Here is a 16,294-nt window from a genome sequence, read left to right on the forward strand (position 1 = left end):
GACCGACGCCGCGTTTACTGGAAGAGGGAAGCCGGACATCGGTATTCTGCGGGAAATGCCTCCCAGAAAATTAAACACTCGCCGCCCAGCGGGTCGCAGGTGCCGCGCTGGCCCTCGGAATCACCAGGGGCACTAGGCTTATCCGGAAGCGCCGGCGTACCAAAGCGCGGCACTAGCCGGAAGTGCCGTACGTCGGCCCAGGGCTCGCCGGGAAACGTAGTCTCTCGGGGGCGGCACAGGGCGGTGGCCGCTGGTCCCACGGACCTGGTGGCGGGTCGGGCGTGGACCTGGGATGGCTGGGACGGGCGGCTCGGGGGTCCCGATCGGGTCCGGGGCCCTGGCAGGCGGCGCGCGGTCCAAGGTAGCCCCGAGCGTGGACTTTGACCACAGCTGCTCGGATAGTGTCGAGTACCTGACGCTTAACTTCGGGCCCTTCGAGACAGTGCATCGCTGGCGGCGCCTCCCGCCCTGCGACGAGTTCGTGGGGGCTCGGTACGGTGGGACTCAGGGATCTTGGAGGTTGGGGGGAATCTCTGAGGTGGGTTCATGGCGGGGTCCAGGGGCGAGGCTGGGTGGGACGTGGTGTCCTGGAGCGGGATCTGGTAATGGAGGGACGAGTGGTGGTTTCAGGAAGGTGCCCAGGGCAGTGCAGAAGGTTTGAGGGAGTCCCGGTGCGAGGTGGCCAGGGGCAGGGTACTAGAGCTATATTGTGTTCGTGGGTCTCTAACTGGGGAGTCCAGAGAGTCCCAGGGCAGGGCCAGGTGTCCCTGCATGTGGGGTCCTTTGGGCGATTGGTAGAATTTAGGGGTTTCTGTTGATTTTGACAGTTGAGAGGTGTTATCCAACTTCTGTGGCAGCCCCGGTGCTTGGTCTCATTCCTTGAGTGCCCCCAAGAGGGTCCTGTCCTTACACTGCCCACCCTTTCTTCCTTTCCAGGCGCAGCAAGCACACGGTGGTGGCTTATAAAGATGCCATCTATGTATTTGGTGGAGACAATGGGTGAGTGAGTCTGAGCATCAGGGTATTGGGACCAGGGAGGGAGAAACATGGGCTTCTGCAGCTCTGCTACTGTCTTTCCAGATATTAGCTAAGCCTCAGTTTCCCAATCTGTGAGGTTCCCTGCACTAGGCCCACAGCATCCAGTGGGTAGCATATGCTCAGGACCTGGAAATGTCCCTCTTGTTTTGAGTGAGTGGACACAGCCTTGAAAGAAACACATCCACTCTAGCCAGGCACTTCTCCTTCCCTGCACTTCTCTCTGGGCTTCATCCACATGCTTACGTGGCAGCTGAGAAGGTATGGAGGACACAGTTTTATTTATTTCCCAAGTTTTCAATTTTTTTGTAAGGATTTTCCCACATTGCTGTAAAGTCCTGGCAAAACAACAACAAAACAAAAACAAAACCTTTCCCAGCAACGACCTGATGTTCTGTTGGTGAGCACACCTCCATCGCCTGAACTGTTCCCAGTGAAGCTGTGGCTGGTTTCCTTTCGTGAAAGATAATGGCTGTTGTAAACCCTTGATTTCTACAGTCTCTCCCTTCTCCTTGCATGTTTTCCTCTGACCCATTCTCTAGTAACTGGACCTCCCTAGATGGAAAGAGTTGTCTTAGTGTGGACTGGGCCATGTCAGGTCCTGGGTACAGGCACAGCGGCAGGAGGAGTGCTTATTCTGGACCCGGAGAGGGGGGTCTGGTCCTGTCAGAGAAGCCTTCGTGGAAAGGTTTGTTGACCTGAGAGATGAGAAGGAGTGGGCCACTCAAGAAAGAAAAAGTGTGCCAAGCAGCAGGATCAGGGTAAGCGACGGCCTGGAGATGGGAGAGTGCAGAATAGCACTGGGTCTGAGTTTGGACAGAGCTTGCCTCCGTCATTTGTTGATGTACTCAGGAAAGGCCAGGGATGCCCACCAGGGATCTGGAAGGGTTGGGAATCTGCTGGATGTGGGGCTGAAGCTTGTTCCCTCGGACAGGCAGGGCTCCGTTCAAGTTAGAGCGTTGTGACTTTGGGCTCAGGCAGGTGGCTTAACAGCAATAACTGCTGTCTGGTCTCCTCCTCCGTCTATGGGGCGGCATGTGTACTACTTGTGCAGGGTGCTCCTGAGGGTCAGTGAGAAGTTTCCCTGTGTTGAGGCTGCAGTGTTTGCACATGACCCATCCTGCCCATGAGTCCCATCCCCGCCTCCCAACCATAGGACCTGGCCTGAAGCCTGGGAAGGGCTGACCTCTGATTGGTGCTGCAGCCTTGGTCCTACTGGACTCTCTGGAGGAGCTGACTTGGGGCTAGTGGGGTAGGCAAGACCCCATGAGGGACTACAGACTGGGAAGAAGGGTCTCCTTGGGCTGGTTCCCTGGCGTCCAGTCTGTCTCCCCTACATTCTCTTCCCCATAAGACACCAGAGGGATCCATTTGAAAATGCAAATCAGCATGTGTTCTTCCTCAGCTCAGAACCCTGGAATGTCTCCCCACCTCTCTCTGAGTAAAAGCCCAAGCCCTCTTGGCAATCCGTGTGTCCCCATTGCTTCTCTGCCCTTGTCCTACACTACACTGGACCACACCACTGCCTTGCTGTGTTCTAATTGCGCCAGAAATCCTGCTCGGGCCCTTGTACTGGCTGTTCCCTTCTTCCCACCCTTCCTACCTCTCTTCTGAATCTCCTGTGAGTGAGTCCTTCCCTGACCAGCTGGACCAACTGGACCAATGGGAGGCCCTCCCCTCCCCTTCTGTACCTCTTTCCAGCTCCATCGTCCCAAAGCTCACAGATGTTGGTTACCCATATCCTCAGCCAAGACCTGTATCCCAGCACCCAGACAATTCAACCAATGTTTGTCACATGAAGGAATGAACTAAAGACGTTTACTGGAACCTTAATGAGAATCCCACAAACTGAAAAGGCTTGGTGTGCAGCACAGTGCAATGGGTGGGAACATCCCCAACAGTGACAGGTAGTTTGAGTGATAACTATATAGCAACAAGTAGAAACATTTTTGCTACATGTGACACTAAGAAACAGTATACAAATTTGTCTTAATCTAGTTGCAACTTTGTAAGGACTGACTGGGTGGTACAAAGAAAGATGGCCTGCAGCCCTGGGAGGGGGGATGGGGGAGGAGGGGCCGATGGGACAGGGGAGGAATTACATTCACTTCTGGGCGTAGCGGCTCCTGGTTTCCTGGCTGCACGATCTCAAGCAGGGCGTTTTATCTCCCAGGCTGTTTCTTCTTCAGTAGATGGAGGTGGAGCGTGCAGTCATCTGGTGCAGACTGAGGGAGGCAGTTCAAGGGGAACCAGGCGCAGGCCTGGCCAGGCATGCAGGGTGTGCTGGGCTCCTGTTGGGTTGATGTCTTCCTTTCCTCTTACTGACAAGGGCTGGGTGGTAACCTGCAGGTTGTGTTAGGTGGTGCCATGGCCAGTGGATTTTTTTTCAATTTTACTGTATCTTTAATGTAGTTGTTACGCTGACTTTGAGATAAAGAGGTGGCAGGAAGATCTAAGAGAAGGGAAGGGGCCGCCCTGAGGTGTGGGCAAGTGTGTACATTGTGGTGGCATAGCCCCTGGGCAGGAGGCCCTGGGACATGCGAGTGGGGATTCTGGAGACCAAGGGGAGGTGTGAGCCCAGGATGGCTGGGATCATGCTTTGGTCCTGACCCTTGGCAGGCACCCCCCGTGCCTGCACCAGCTGAGGAACTTCCTCTGTGGTCACCTCTCTGCTCCCTCAGGCATCAGCTGCTTGTCTGGCCCTAGTTAAGTCCCCCAAAGCAGCTCCCCTAGCGCGACCCCCAGCCCCGGGCTTCGGTGTCCATCTCCCAAGTCCTGGCCGAGCCACGCCCTGCAGAGCAGAGCAGACCAGGACTGAGCCGCTTCTCCCTGGCTGTCTTTCAGGAAGACGATGCTCAACGACCTCCTGCGGTTCGATGTGAAGGATTGCTCCTGGTGCAGGTTGGTGGCCTCCAGAGCCCCAGGGCCCCACTGTTTTTCCTAGAACAGGGTAGCACTGCGCGGGGCCCTGGTTGCCAGTGCAGTCATGCTCCTGGAAAGGTAGAGAGAAGCTTCAAGGAGGAGATAACAGCAGCCCCCGGGATGCCACGCTCAGTGCCTCTCTTAGTGTTCCCTCCATTTCCTGGGTTTCTTTTCCAGTCTATGACTGAGATCGGTGATGCTGAATCCTGTTCATTGTGGGATCTCTTTGACCTGGTTGTGGGTCCTCAAATTCTGCCTCAGGAGAGCCCTTTAGTCACCAGGCCTGTCTCGCAGCCAGGGGCTCTGTGGAAGCTGACATTGTTTGATGGGTCCTTCCAGGATTGACTCCGCTGCTGCAGGGTCTCCTTTCCCCTCCCTGCCCCATCGGGCTCATCCTCTCCCAGAAGACCCCACACAGGCAGTGGGTATCATGCAGGCCTCGCCTCCCTCCTGCGGATGGTCCTCCCCAGCTGTGTAGCCTTGGGCAAGACACCTGCCCTCTCTGAGCACTGCGTATTTGTGCCCTGCAGTCTAGCTCCTGCTTGGGAGCAGCTCACAGATGAGGGGGGAGAAATGCATCCAGAGATTAGGAGCTACTGGGCTTCCTCCCGCGCTCTGCCATCTGCTTGCTCAGGTGCACAGATGCCCTGAGCCTCTTGGGTGCCACACTCTGTAGGAGCTCTGTGCCCAGAAGTCCTCTGGGGTGGGTCTCACTGCCCCCCTTTGACGGAGGAGGATGTCCAGGTCCAGGACCCACAGCTGCCAAACCTGGCATAACTCCGCACCACCTACCCTCTTCCCGGGAGACCTGGGTAGCACTGAGATTGCCATAGAAGTTTATATATTTTTTTCTCTCACACTTGATTTTAAAATGCAGCCAAAAGTTGTAGATTTGTTTTAAAAATTCACTCTGAAGACTTTATAATTCTTGGTTAAAAATTGCCAAAGTATAAAACTCTGAAAGGATGTGGTCCCAGGAAAGCAGTATAAATGGGATTGTAATTCAACAAATAAAATTTGTGGACCACCCATGCTACAGAATACAGTGCCGCTGTGAGAATGGGGGTAATGATGATTCTAGAATAGCACGAAGACCTACCTAGTCATAGTCTACTGCTTAGTTGAAAAAGCAGATTGCATCTACCACGTGATTCCATTTTTAAAAATCACTCAGAGGCACAATATGCATAAGAAGTTGTGGGGGAGACCCCCAGGTATGGACGGCAGTTTCTGGGAAAGGGATTATACGTACATTTTAATGATGGTGGTTTGGTTTTTCTTTACTGGCAATTTTCTTAAAAGTTTCTCTAATGATACAGGTATTGCCTTGAAAATACAAAAATACAAGGAAATACGGGGTGGCAGGGGCTGCCCTGTGCAGCATTGACCGCATGGCTGGCGGACCCCTGCTGACATCCACTGCCCTGTTCCCCTGCCAGGGCCTTCACCACTGGGACCCCGCCGGCCCCCCGCTACCACCACTCCGCCGTGGTCTACGGGAGCAGCATGTTCGTCTTTGGTGAGCGGCCGCTCACGCCCTCCTGCTAAGCCTCAGGCCCACGAGCTGTGCTTGGCCGGCCTCTCTCTGTCCACACCTTGGCCTGACCCTTTGGGGTTGGAATTGTCTGCCTCTGACTGGGCCAGAAGGTGACTCCCCGTCCCTGCCAGGGACAAGGAATGGGGGTCCTGCTGATCTCTGTGTCCCCAGAGCCCAGCACAGAGGCAGGCAGGCATGCAGTAGGCTCTCCCAGAGCTCCAGGGAGTTCTGAAATGCATTTGCAATGGGGCCAGATTCTGCCCCCACTCCTGGGGTTTAAGGACTCTGAAATGCTGCCTTTGGGCGTGACACTTTCTCTCTCTTTACCCAGGGGGCTACACTGGAGACATTTATTCCAATTCTAACCTGAAGAATAAAAATGATCTCTTTGAATACAAGTTTGCAACTGGCCAATGGACGGAGTGGAAAATTGAAGGACGGTGAGAGACTGCTGAAATCTTTGGGGTTATCCTGTCGGCTTTCTGGCCCCGTAGCAGTACAGGCGAAGAGCCCTGGAGAGGCTTGGGAGCTGGAGTTGGTGCCAACTCCCAGCTGTGCCTGTCGGTCACCTCCTCCCAGCTCTTAGGTTGCCTTCTTTGAGAAACTAGAAGCGACCCGAATGTCCTGTGATGGGTGCTTCAGTGGTCCTGCCTCCCAAGCACCTCCTTTGATATTTTGGTGGCAGCTGGAGAGAGCTCTGTGCCTCATTGGTGGCCTGGTGCCTCTTAAGCTCTGCCCCTGATGCTGTCCCTTACGCCCTAGCTGTAGTTCCTGGAATCCCAGTGTCCACAGATGTGGACATGGTAGCCCCAGGGCCGGGCAGGCCTTGCTGGGCTTTGGCCCTTGGATCGGCCCTTGAGGCCATGGGGCTCAGGTCTGCGCTGAGTGGCCTCTGTCCTCTCCCACTGCCCACGTTCCAGGTTGCCAGTCGCTAGGTCTGCCCATGGTGCCACGGTGTACAGTGACAAGCTGTGGATCTTTGCCGGCTATGACGGCAACGCCAGGTAGGTGGTGGCTCGGCCTGTGCCCCGCCCGAGTGGCCCAGTGTACTGAGGCACAGAGCTGGCCCTTCTGGCATGGGAGGGTTCAGGCTGGGCGTCTCTCAGGAAGGTGGCTGTGTAGATAGGGAGTGGGGGGAAGAGGAAGATGGACACGATGGGGATTAGGGCGACTGAGTGGAGCCCCTGCCTGACCTCCACAGCGGGCAGAAGGACTGGCACCCCTGAGGTCCCTCCCAGTGTGTCTCAGGGGGCAGCAATCCTGGCCCACGTTTGTGCAGCTGTCGAGGGTGTTCAGGTCTCCAGAGCAAGTAACTGGGTGTCACCATAGCCGGAGGCTGGGGGAGGTGGCCCCTTGAATTGCTGGGGTGAGAATACACAGGCCCACCATGAGGAGTGACCCTGAGGGGCTGAGTGAGCAGGTGGGTGGCAGCGGCAGGGCTCAGACCTGGCCCCTTCCCTACGGAGGACAGCAGGGTTCTTGCCTCTGTCACAGCCTTTTTCCTCCTTGTTTTAGCAAATGGCTTGCTGTACTTTTCTGATCACCAAAGCAGCATGTGCCTATTCCCCAAACTTTCAGCATCACAGAAACTCCAAATGGTGCAATTTCTGTGAGTGTAGTCCTCTCCTCGCCCTGGGAGTCAGCCAAGTGGCTGACCCTGCCCCCGGCTCTAGATGTCAGGAATAAGGCGTTCTTCCCGCCTGGCTGGGTAGGGGCCTGGCACACTAGGGACTCAGTGCAGCCCCCCACAACGGAAGCTCCTACCTCAGGGCTGCCCCAGAGTCCCTGGACAGAGTCCTATGTAATGGGTGTTCTTCCCTGGAGCCACCCGTCCTGGCCAGGCCCAGGCCCACCCTGACAGCTGGCCCCAGCCAGGGGCATCCTGACCCCTCTTTCCTCATTCAGGTTGAATGACATGTGGACCATTAGCCTCCAGGACCGGGAGCTCACGTGCTGGGAGGAGGTGAGGAGCTGGGGGGCTGGGGTGGGATTGGGGAGAGGCATGGAGGTGAGGGGCATCAGGGGGCCAGGATAGGGAGAGGCAGGGGGGTGAGGGGCATCGGGGGGCCAGGGTAGGGAGAGGCAGGGAGGTGAGGGGCATCGGGGGGCCAGGGTAGGGAGAGGCAGGGAGGTGAGGGGCATCGGGGGTCCAGGGTAGGGAGAGGCAGGGAAGTGAGGGGCATCGGGGGGCCAGGGTAGGGAGAGGCAGGGAGGTGAGGGGCATCGGGGGGCCAGGGTAGGGAGAGGCAGGGAGGTGAGGGACATCGGGGGTACAGGGTAGGGAGAGGCAGGGAGGTGAGGGGCATCGGGGGGCCAGGGTAGGGAGAGGCAGGGAGGTGAGGGGCATCGGGGGGCCAGGGTAGGGAGAGGCAGGGAGGTGAGGGGAATCAGGGGGCCAGGGTAGGGAGAGGCAGGGAGGTGAGGGGAATCGGGGGCCAGGGTAGGGAAAGGCAGGGGCGTGAGGGACATCGGGGGGGCCAGGGTAGGGAGAGGCAGGGAGGTGAGGGGCATCGGGGGGCCAGGGTAGGGAGAGGCAGGGGGGTGAGGGGAATTGGGGGGCCAGGGTAGGGAGAGGCAGGGAGGTGAGGGACATCGGGGGGGCCAGGGTAGGGAGAGGCAGGGAGGTGAGAGATGCAGGACCGGGATGGGGCCAGGGAGCTGGGGTGGGGGAGGCAGGGAGGTGAGGGGCTGTAGGGGCTGGAGTTGGGGGGAGGCAGAGATGATGGGCTCGGTGGCTCAAGGACTGGGGTGGGCCAGGGTGGAAGCTGCTTTGCTCCCGTTGCCAAAGCTCACCTTGCCCTCGGCCTCACCTTTGCCCTCCCTGTTGACCTGCCTGGCCCTCATGACCAAGTCCAGCACCAGGTACCTGGTGACTAAGGCTCTGTGCTTTGGATGGCGGTCCCTCCGGGTGACTGCTGCGGTTGGGGTATAACCACCCTGTCTGAACATAGTGAGGGCACCATGCCCCCGCTGTCGTTTCCCGACCATCTGTCCGATAGCTCCACTGTCTTTCCCCGGAGAGGTCTGTCCCCTGTAGTGATAATTCTAGCCCCCATTTAGGAGGGTGTGGTGGGGCTTGAAGTTGTTCTGCCAAAAGTAGTCTACAAACCCTCATTCACAAAAGAAACTTCAGGAATAAAAGCGGTCCCAGCTCAGCAGTGGAAGTGCAGAGGTGTGTGCAGGTCCTGGGAGAGCTCACGGCTGACTGCCCCACTCCCACCCCCAGGTGGCCCAGAGTGGCGAGATCCCGCCGTCCTGCTGCAACTTCCCGGTGGCCGTGTGCCGGGACAAGATGTTTGTGTTCTCAGGCCAGAGCGGAGCCAAGATAACCAACAACCTCTTCCAGTTTGAATTCAAGGACAAGACGTGAGTGCCCTGGTGGCAGGGCTCTGGGCTGGCACCCACGCCTGCTTCTGGAGCCATCCGTGTGAGCTCCCTCATGTAGTAGGGCCAGCTGCCCTCGTTCCCAAGGCAGGCATGTGCAGTGCTTTATACAGACTGGGCCAGAGGCCCCCTGGAAGCCCTTTGGTGTGGCTGCCGCTGAGCAAGATAGAGCCTAGGCGGCCTCCCTCTTTGTTCCAGTGAAGGATACCCCTGCCCCGTGGATGGCACGGTCAGTGCCATCAGTAACAGATGTGGCTGGCGCGATCTCATATGATGGCAGAAGAACGGAGGGGTGTGTGGGCCCTAAGTGCTGCCAGCCTATGCTGTCCTTGACTGCTGGCCAGCCCTTGACCTCTGTGATGGGGCCTGAGCCCTGGAGGTGGCGTGGACAAGGCATTGGCTCTGGGAGGGAGTGGAGGACAGGGAACAGGGAGTTTTGGCTGCACGTCAGAGAGACTCAGCAGGGGACTGGGAGTTATACCCTGGAGGCCAGGGTGTCAGCTGGGAAGGGAGAAGGCTGGCATCCTGGGCCGGGGAAACCCCGATGATGCCCAGCTCTGCTGTCCTGGGGTGGCCAGAGGACAGCCACATTGCAGGCCTGAGGGGTGCCCAGTGGCATGGGGGCACCCGTGGAGCAGGCTGAGGAAGGCACGTCTAGAGGGCAGAGGGCTGGAGGATGCAGGGCCCAGGCCAGCGCTGGGGGCAGAGCTGCAGCTTGGGGCAAAGAGGACGGGGTAGGAAGAAAACCAGGGGAGACGCAGCCACCAGCAGCAGCCAAGGTGGGTGTTGGGAGACCTTGGTGGCCCTGTATGGTAGAGCCAGTGTGGCACCGCCTTCCTCACAGCCCAGCTCTCCTCCATCCCCCTGGCAGCCTCCTGCCCAGGCTCATGCCTGTGTCCTTTGTTTCCTTCACAAAAAGGTGGGCAGAGCTGGTGCCAGAGCGAAATGGGGTGAGGGGCCCTGGGCACATGCACTGCAGGCCCTCCCTCAGCCAGGGCTTGTCTCCTAGGGCCGCAGGGCACTTCCCAGCCTGGGCCTACTGTGGGGGGCCTCGGAGCCTAGGTGGAGGTGACAGGGGAGCAGCTGCTCTTGCCTGGCACTGGTTCCCTGTCGTGTGCCCCCAGGTGGACACGCATCCCCACTGAGCACCTGCTCCGGGGCTCCCCGCCGCCCCCACAGAGGCGGTACGGGCACACCATGGTGGCCTTTGACCGCCACCTCTACGTGTTTGGGGGTGCGGCTGACAATACACTGCCCAATGAGCTGCATTGCTATGACGTGGACTTCCAGACCTGGGAGGTTGTCCAGCCCAGTTCAGACAGCGAGGTGAGCACAGCGAGGTACTGGTGAGGAGACCCAGGGCCCACGCCCGACGGGGAAGGTCCCTGAGCCACCCACTCCCACCTCCTCCCCAGCTCCTCACTGCCTCAGGGGGCTCCTGGGGTTCCAGAAAGCCAGCAGGAGCCAGGCTAGGACACCTTCAGCCCTAGACACCTGTCCTGGCCTGACCCTGGACCCCGGGCCCCACTGCCCATTTTCCATCTTGCAGCCTGCGGGCTCGTAACATTCCACTTCCCACTCTGTCTGCATCTCGCTGGGGACATCCTCACGGCTCCTGGCGCAGCTGTGCTGCAAGTGCCCTCATCCCGTGGCTCTTCCCCGCCACCTGTCCCCACAGCGCTCTAGGCGGGGACAGCAGGCAGTCTCTGCTGCCTGCCTGGCCCTTGCTGACTGGTCTCATACCCTCGTGTCTCCTCATCAGGTTGGCGGGGCCGAGGTGCCAGAGCGCGCTGCTGCTTCTGAGGAAGCGCCCTCCTTGGCTTCTGAGGAGCGGGGAGGCTTCAAGAAGTCTCGAGATGTGTTTGGCCTGGACTTTGGCACCACCACTGCCAAGCAGCCTTCCCCACCGGCCTCAGAGGTGCGGGCCAGTGCCCTCGTCACCACTCCCTCCGAGACTGGTCTGTGACTGGCCCCTCTCAAAGATAGGGAGACCGAGGCTCAGAGAGGTACTTGTCAGGGTCACAGTATACGTGAGCTGAGGCCCAGGAGTTCACGCCCTGCTGGTCAGGCCCCCTCGGTGCAGCACGCAAGACCGAGTACCTGCTCTGTCCGCTCCGTGGGTCACGGGCCTGTCCGACCCGCTCACTCACATAGGCCCTGCCTTCTGCTCCGTGCCTGCAGCTGTGCTCCCGCCCCTCCTTCACGTCCAGTGCCACATCCTTCACGTGCCACATCCTTGCTCACAGCCGGGCCTGCTTCAGGCCTCCGCTAGCCCCCTGCTGGAGACCGCGCTCTGCCCTGTCCCACCCCGCTGACTTGTCCCCTCTCCACCCAGCTACCCAGCGGAAGGCTCTTCCATGCGGCTGCCGTCATCTCGGACGCCATGTACATCTTTGGGGGCACCGTGGACAACAACATCCGCAGTGGGGAGATGTACAGGTTCCAGGTAGGGAGAGGGACAGGTTCCTGTGGAGCAGGCGGCTGCCTCCTGGGCTGACTCTGCAATGGGGCCAGTCACGGTGGATGGGCCCTGATGCTGGAAACAGACCCGGTGGGTGGGGACAGGGCTTGTCCAAGGGTGTCTAGAGTCGAGACTGTGCCTGGTAGGGTGGCAGCCTTTCTGAGTTTGGCAGCTGGTGTGGGGAACACTAGGCCGAGGCAGCGTTGGGGGCGCACGGCAGAGCCAGTGGAAGCCTGGGAGCCGGGCTGAGTCAGGCTCGGCACTGAGGCCTCAACGGCATCCGTGGCCTGGAGTGGGCAGAGCCAGGGCCAACAGTGGCTTCTCGTGGCAACACCTGGGTCTCCTCCTGCAGTTTTCCTGTTACCCCAAGTGCACGCTTCATGAAGACTATGGGCGGCTGTGGGAGAGCCGCCAGTTCTGCGATGTGGAGTTTGTGCTGGGTGAGGTGGGTGCCCTGCCTGTGCCCGGCCCTGCCCACTGTGCAGAGCAGTGGGGCCTCCGAGCCCAGAGGCATGCTGGCTGCCCACTGTTGCCTGGAGTCCCCAGACCCCTGCCCTAGCTGGCTGGGCCTTACCCCTTGGGGTGAGGGTCCTATGCCCTTTCAGCAAGGCGTCGTTCTTGCTGCAGAAGGAGGAGTGTGTGCAGGGCCACGTGGCCATTGTCACAGCACGAAGCCGCTGGCTCCGCAGGAAGATTGTGCAGGCACGGGAGCGCCTGGCCCAGGTGAGGTGCTGCCCTGCTTGGCCCCACCTGGGCACAGCATCCGTGGGGTACTCCCCCTGAGCTCCCCTTGCTGTCCCCACAGAAGCTGGAGGAAGAGGCTGCTCCGGCTCCCAGGGAGGCACCTGCTATGGCTGTGGGGGGGGCCCGGCCTCCCCTGCTGCACGTGGCCATACGAGAGGCCGAGGCCCGGCCCTTCGAGGTGCTCATGCAGTTTCTCTACACCGACAAGATCAAATACCCGAGAAAAGGTCTTCCTGGGCTGGGGTGGAACGGGAACAGGGTGGGGTGTGGGCAGCCCTCCAGGTAGACAGCCTGAGGCTTGGAGGCTGATTACCTGTGACCACCCGTGCGTGGCTCAGTTGCTGCCTGGTGCCTCCGACCCCCACTTCTCCACAGAGGGAGCCCTGGGCCCTGTCCCCCCCCCAGCCATAGCCCCCTGCCCACGGTCCCCGAGGCTAAAGGAGCTCTTGGGCACAGGGCACGTGGAGGATGTGCTCCTCATCATGGACGTGTACAAGTTGGCTCTGAGCTTCCAGCTGTGCCGCCTGGAGCAGCTGTGTCGGCAGTACATCGAGGCCTCTGTGGACCTGCAGAACGTGCTGGTGGTGTGTGAGAGCGCTGCCAGGCTGCAGCTGGGCCAGCTGAAGGTGCGCCGCGGCCCGCCCTGCCCACTGCTGCGAGCCCCTTGCCCAGGCTGGCGCCCTGTTGGCGCTGACGACTGACCCCAGCCCCGCCGGGCCTGTCTGTCCCAGGAGCACTGCCTGAACTTCGTGGTGAAGGAGTCCCACTTCAATCAGGTGATTATGATGAAGGAGTTCGAGCGCCTCTCGTCCCCGCTGATTGTGGAGATCGTGCGTCGGAAGCAGCAGCCACCGCCACGGGCCCCCTCAGACCAGCCTGTGGACATCGGTAGGTAGGGAGCCTGGCCCTTCTCTGCCGGTCACCGGCCAGGATGGCGTTCATCTTGGTGGAGACTTAGGAGACAGGGAAGCACCTTCCAGGCCCTCAGGCGGGTGGGTGCAGGGGAGACCCCGGGGTGCTTGCTCCCTGGGCACAGGACAGGGACAGACGGGTAGGCAGTTTAGGCTCAGTTGAAAGAAGAACGCCCGACCCATGGGCTTTCCACAGTGGGCTGGGTACCTGAGGGCGGGGAACCTTCTAAGCGTGTTTCGGGAGATGACGCGGGGCCCCTCTCTGGCGAGGGTGCCTGCCCTGGCTGACATCAGGTCTGAGGGATTCTGAGGTGAGTGACATGCTCAGGGTCACAGTGACTTCTAAGTGCACGAACACAGCGGCCCAGTGAGGGATGAGCACCGCCCACGGACCTCAAGCTCCTGGCACCTCCTTGTCCCCGTCTAGCCTGGGAAGGGATGTCACAGGTCCTTCATCCCAACTCTCTTTGCGGCCTGTCCTGCCCCAGGCCACTGCCTCCACGTGACACACAGCAGGCGCACAGGGTTTTCTAGGCCCAAAGGAGGCCTCAGTGGGCTGAGATCAGACTCCGGGGTGGGCAGGCCTGAGGGTCGGGTTTGGGGCTGAGAAAAGGTCCTGGCGGTGCCTCCAGGGCCTGGGGAGGTTCATTCAGGACAGAGGTGCAGGAGGCAGTGCCCTGGGGCCCTGAGGCCCAAGTCCAGAGCTGCCCCCGGGCTCAGGGTCCCTCCGTGCCCCATCCCCCCAGGCACATCTCTGATCCAGGACATGAAGGCATACCTAGAGGGAGCGGGCGCGGAGTTCTGTGACATCACGCTGCTGCTGGACGGGCACCCTCGACCAGCCCACAAGGCCATCCTGGCTGCCCGCTCCAGGTGGGGTGGGGGGCGTGTGGCTGCGGGGCTGGGCTGGGCTGGGCCCAGGCACTGGCTATGTCGGCTGAGAGCCAGGCCTCTGCTGCCCCCTGTCTGCAGCTACTTCGAAGCCATGTTCCGGTCCTTTATGCCCGAGGATGGGCAGGTGAACATCTCCATTGGAGAGATGGTGCCCAGCAGGCAGGCCTTTGAGTCCATGCTGCGCTACATCTATTACGGCGAGGTCAACATGCCACCTGAGGACTCGCTGCATCCTCGCCCCCAAGGGTGCTCCCGGGTCACCACCGGGGGTCCCACTGCCCACTGTGGGTGGCTTTGGGGCCCAGCTGGCTGGTCTTGGCCGGGCAATTTCCCAAGGACTTCCTGGTGCCCGATGCTCTCCCGGGGTTCCCTGAAATGGTCGGCTGGCACGGAGGGGTTTGCAGGCAGGAGGGACGGGTGGGTTCTTGACCCTCATGACTGCTCAAAGGGAGGGCTTGGTCATTGCTGTGTGATGGGCAAGCAGACAGAAGTGGACTGATTGCTGGTTACGTCACTTCAGTGGGGGTCTGAACCTGGGGTGCGAGGATGCCCTTCAGGGCTCTGGGAGGCTGTGGATGGTTCTGCACATGTGCATCTGGGTATTTCCCTGGGGAGGGCGTGCTGTGATATTCTTTGGCTCTCAGTGGGACCTTTGACCCCTAAGTGGTTCAAAGCCTGTGTAAAGAGCAGGTCAGTGACCTGCCTTGATTGGAGCCCATGCCAGTCCCTCATGGTGGGGTGGGCCCCCTGGTTCTGAGCAAGTGCAGTCTCAGGTTTTCTCTGCTCCCGACAGGCGGGGGCTCCAAATGCACCCTCCCTGGGGAGGAGGGTGGTTGGTGGGAGGACAGCTCCTTTGGCAGCAGCTCCTTAACCAGCCCCCCCAGCTACCTGTTCGCAGCCCCTTACTACTATGGCTTCTACAACAACCGGCTACAGGCGTACTGCAAGCAGAACCTGGAGATGAACGTGACGGTGCAGAACGTGCTGCAGGTAGTGCATGTGGTGCCCGCTGGCTTCCCTTCACCAGGTGGGTGGGTGAGAGGTGGGACAGCCCCTCAAGGAACCTGCCGTTGCAGATCCTGGAGGCGGCCGACAAGACGCAGGCGCTGGACATGAAGCGACATTGCCTGCACATCATCGTGCACCAGTTTACCAAGGTCAGGGCCCTCCTGGCCCAGTGCTCGCTGCTCATTCCTCGTCCTTAGGACCCACCCTCCCTTGGCAGCAGCCTTGGCCAGTTGGGGTGGGGAGGTGCCTGGAATCTGGCCATCTTCTGGGGATAACCAAGCAGAACCACCCACCCACTGGCCACTCCTCGTCCCACCTTTGGAGCCGACCCGGCCCTCTTGTGAATCCGGTTCCATCCTGTTCTGGCCTTTGATCGCCTCCCGCAGGTCTCCAAGCTGCCCACGCTGCGCTCACTCAGCCAGCAGCTGCTGCTCGACATCATAGACTCCCTGGCCTCCCACATCTCCGACAAGCAATGTGCAGAGTTGGGCGCCGACATATGAGGGCCCAGGTGGTGCCAGCCCACGCGTGGAGAATGATTATGCCTGCCCGTTCCCTGCAAAGACTGCTGGCTGCCCTCAGGCCTGTGATGGAGTGGTCAGACCTGCTGGCCACGAGGCAGCGTGCTCAGAGCCTCAGGAGGGAGCTCAAGGGATGTGGGAGGCTCCAAACGCCCCATTTCACTGCTAAGGACATGGCTCACAGGACGCGGGTGGCAAAGCAGGCCCCTTGGCCGGCTCCCTTTCCTGGGGAAGAGGGATGGCTGGGAAGCTAGGGTTCAGTGTGAAGACACGGCAGGAGGCAGATGTCCTGGCCAGGGCCCAGCATAGCTCGTGGATCTGGCCACTGGGTCATGTTGTGAAGGTCCTGTCACACAGCACCCCCACCCTTGCCAAGGTCCCTGTAAGGGGCCCCACCTGTCACCTGGAGCTTGTGTGTGGGCAACAATGGACGGATGGAGTCTGACTCAAGATGAATTTTGGTGCCCTTCAAGACGAATTTTTGGGTTTGAAGGGCCTTGAGGTCAGCTCCCAGCCCAGGGTCAACCACTCTGGACTAGGCCTGGATTCCAGAGGGGCTGCAGGATCCTATGCGCCTGTGTGCACCTTGGGGCCCTGGACTGTGCCAAGGAGAAGCCAGCGAAGATGTTCCCTAGGTTGCTGTCTGCCCAGTGTTTCTTCTGTCAAACATGCCTCCGTTAAAGCCATAGCAGTGCTGCCTACTACACACACGTCCTGCTGGCGCGGTCCCAGTCCCTGAGCTCTGGCCTCAGCCCCGGCCTGCCCGAAGTAAGGACTGGCCATTTAGCCCAGTTGCTTGGGATTGGCCAGTCTTGCCTGGTTCTCTTTCCATGTCAGCAACTCCTCGCCCCTACCTTGGGCAACCCAGACACATGGG

General features: G+C 60.0%; 1 protein-coding gene across 1 annotated transcript; it reads left to right on the forward strand.

Annotated features, from left to right (window-relative positions):
* Window positions 1-164: 164 nt before the first annotated feature.
* On the forward strand, window positions 165-16,263 carry LZTR1 (leucine zipper like transcription regulator 1). Its single transcript, XM_033097528.1, has 21 exons — window positions 165-492; window positions 937-999; window positions 3,880-3,936; window positions 5,397-5,476; window positions 5,826-5,934; window positions 6,415-6,498; window positions 7,400-7,457; window positions 8,721-8,860; window positions 10,003-10,204; window positions 10,641-10,796; window positions 11,214-11,324; window positions 11,692-11,784; window positions 11,967-12,062; window positions 12,145-12,310; window positions 12,540-12,709; window positions 12,815-12,971; window positions 13,741-13,867; window positions 13,967-14,116; window positions 14,773-14,878; window positions 14,965-15,045; window positions 15,283-16,263. Exons 1-21 carry the CDS (start codon window positions 293-295, stop codon window positions 15,397-15,399), a joined length of 2,523 nt encoding a protein of 840 aa, XP_032953419.1. The 5' UTR covers window positions 165-292; the 3' UTR covers window positions 15,400-16,263.
* The last annotated feature ends 31 nt before the right edge of the window (window positions 16,264-16,294 follow it).

Source organism: Rhinolophus ferrumequinum, chromosome 25, assembly GCF_004115265.2.
Source record: "Rhinolophus ferrumequinum isolate MPI-CBG mRhiFer1 chromosome 25, mRhiFer1_v1.p, whole genome shotgun sequence".
In the NCBI taxonomy this organism is placed as follows: Eukaryota; Metazoa; Chordata; class Mammalia; order Chiroptera; family Rhinolophidae; genus Rhinolophus; species Rhinolophus ferrumequinum.

Coding starts and splice junctions, on each gene's coding strand:
- LZTR1 (XM_033097528.1), top strand. CDS start 293: ATGGCTGGGACGGGCGGCTCGGGGGTCCCGATCGGGTCCGGGGCCCTG. Junction 493..936: donor GACGAGTTCGTGGGGGCTCG/GTACGGTGGGAC, acceptor CTTCCTTTCCAG/GCGCAGCAAGCACACGGTGG. Junction 3,937..5,396: donor AAGGATTGCTCCTGGTGCAG/GTTGGTGGCCTC, acceptor TTCCCCTGCCAG/GGCCTTCACCACTGGGACCC.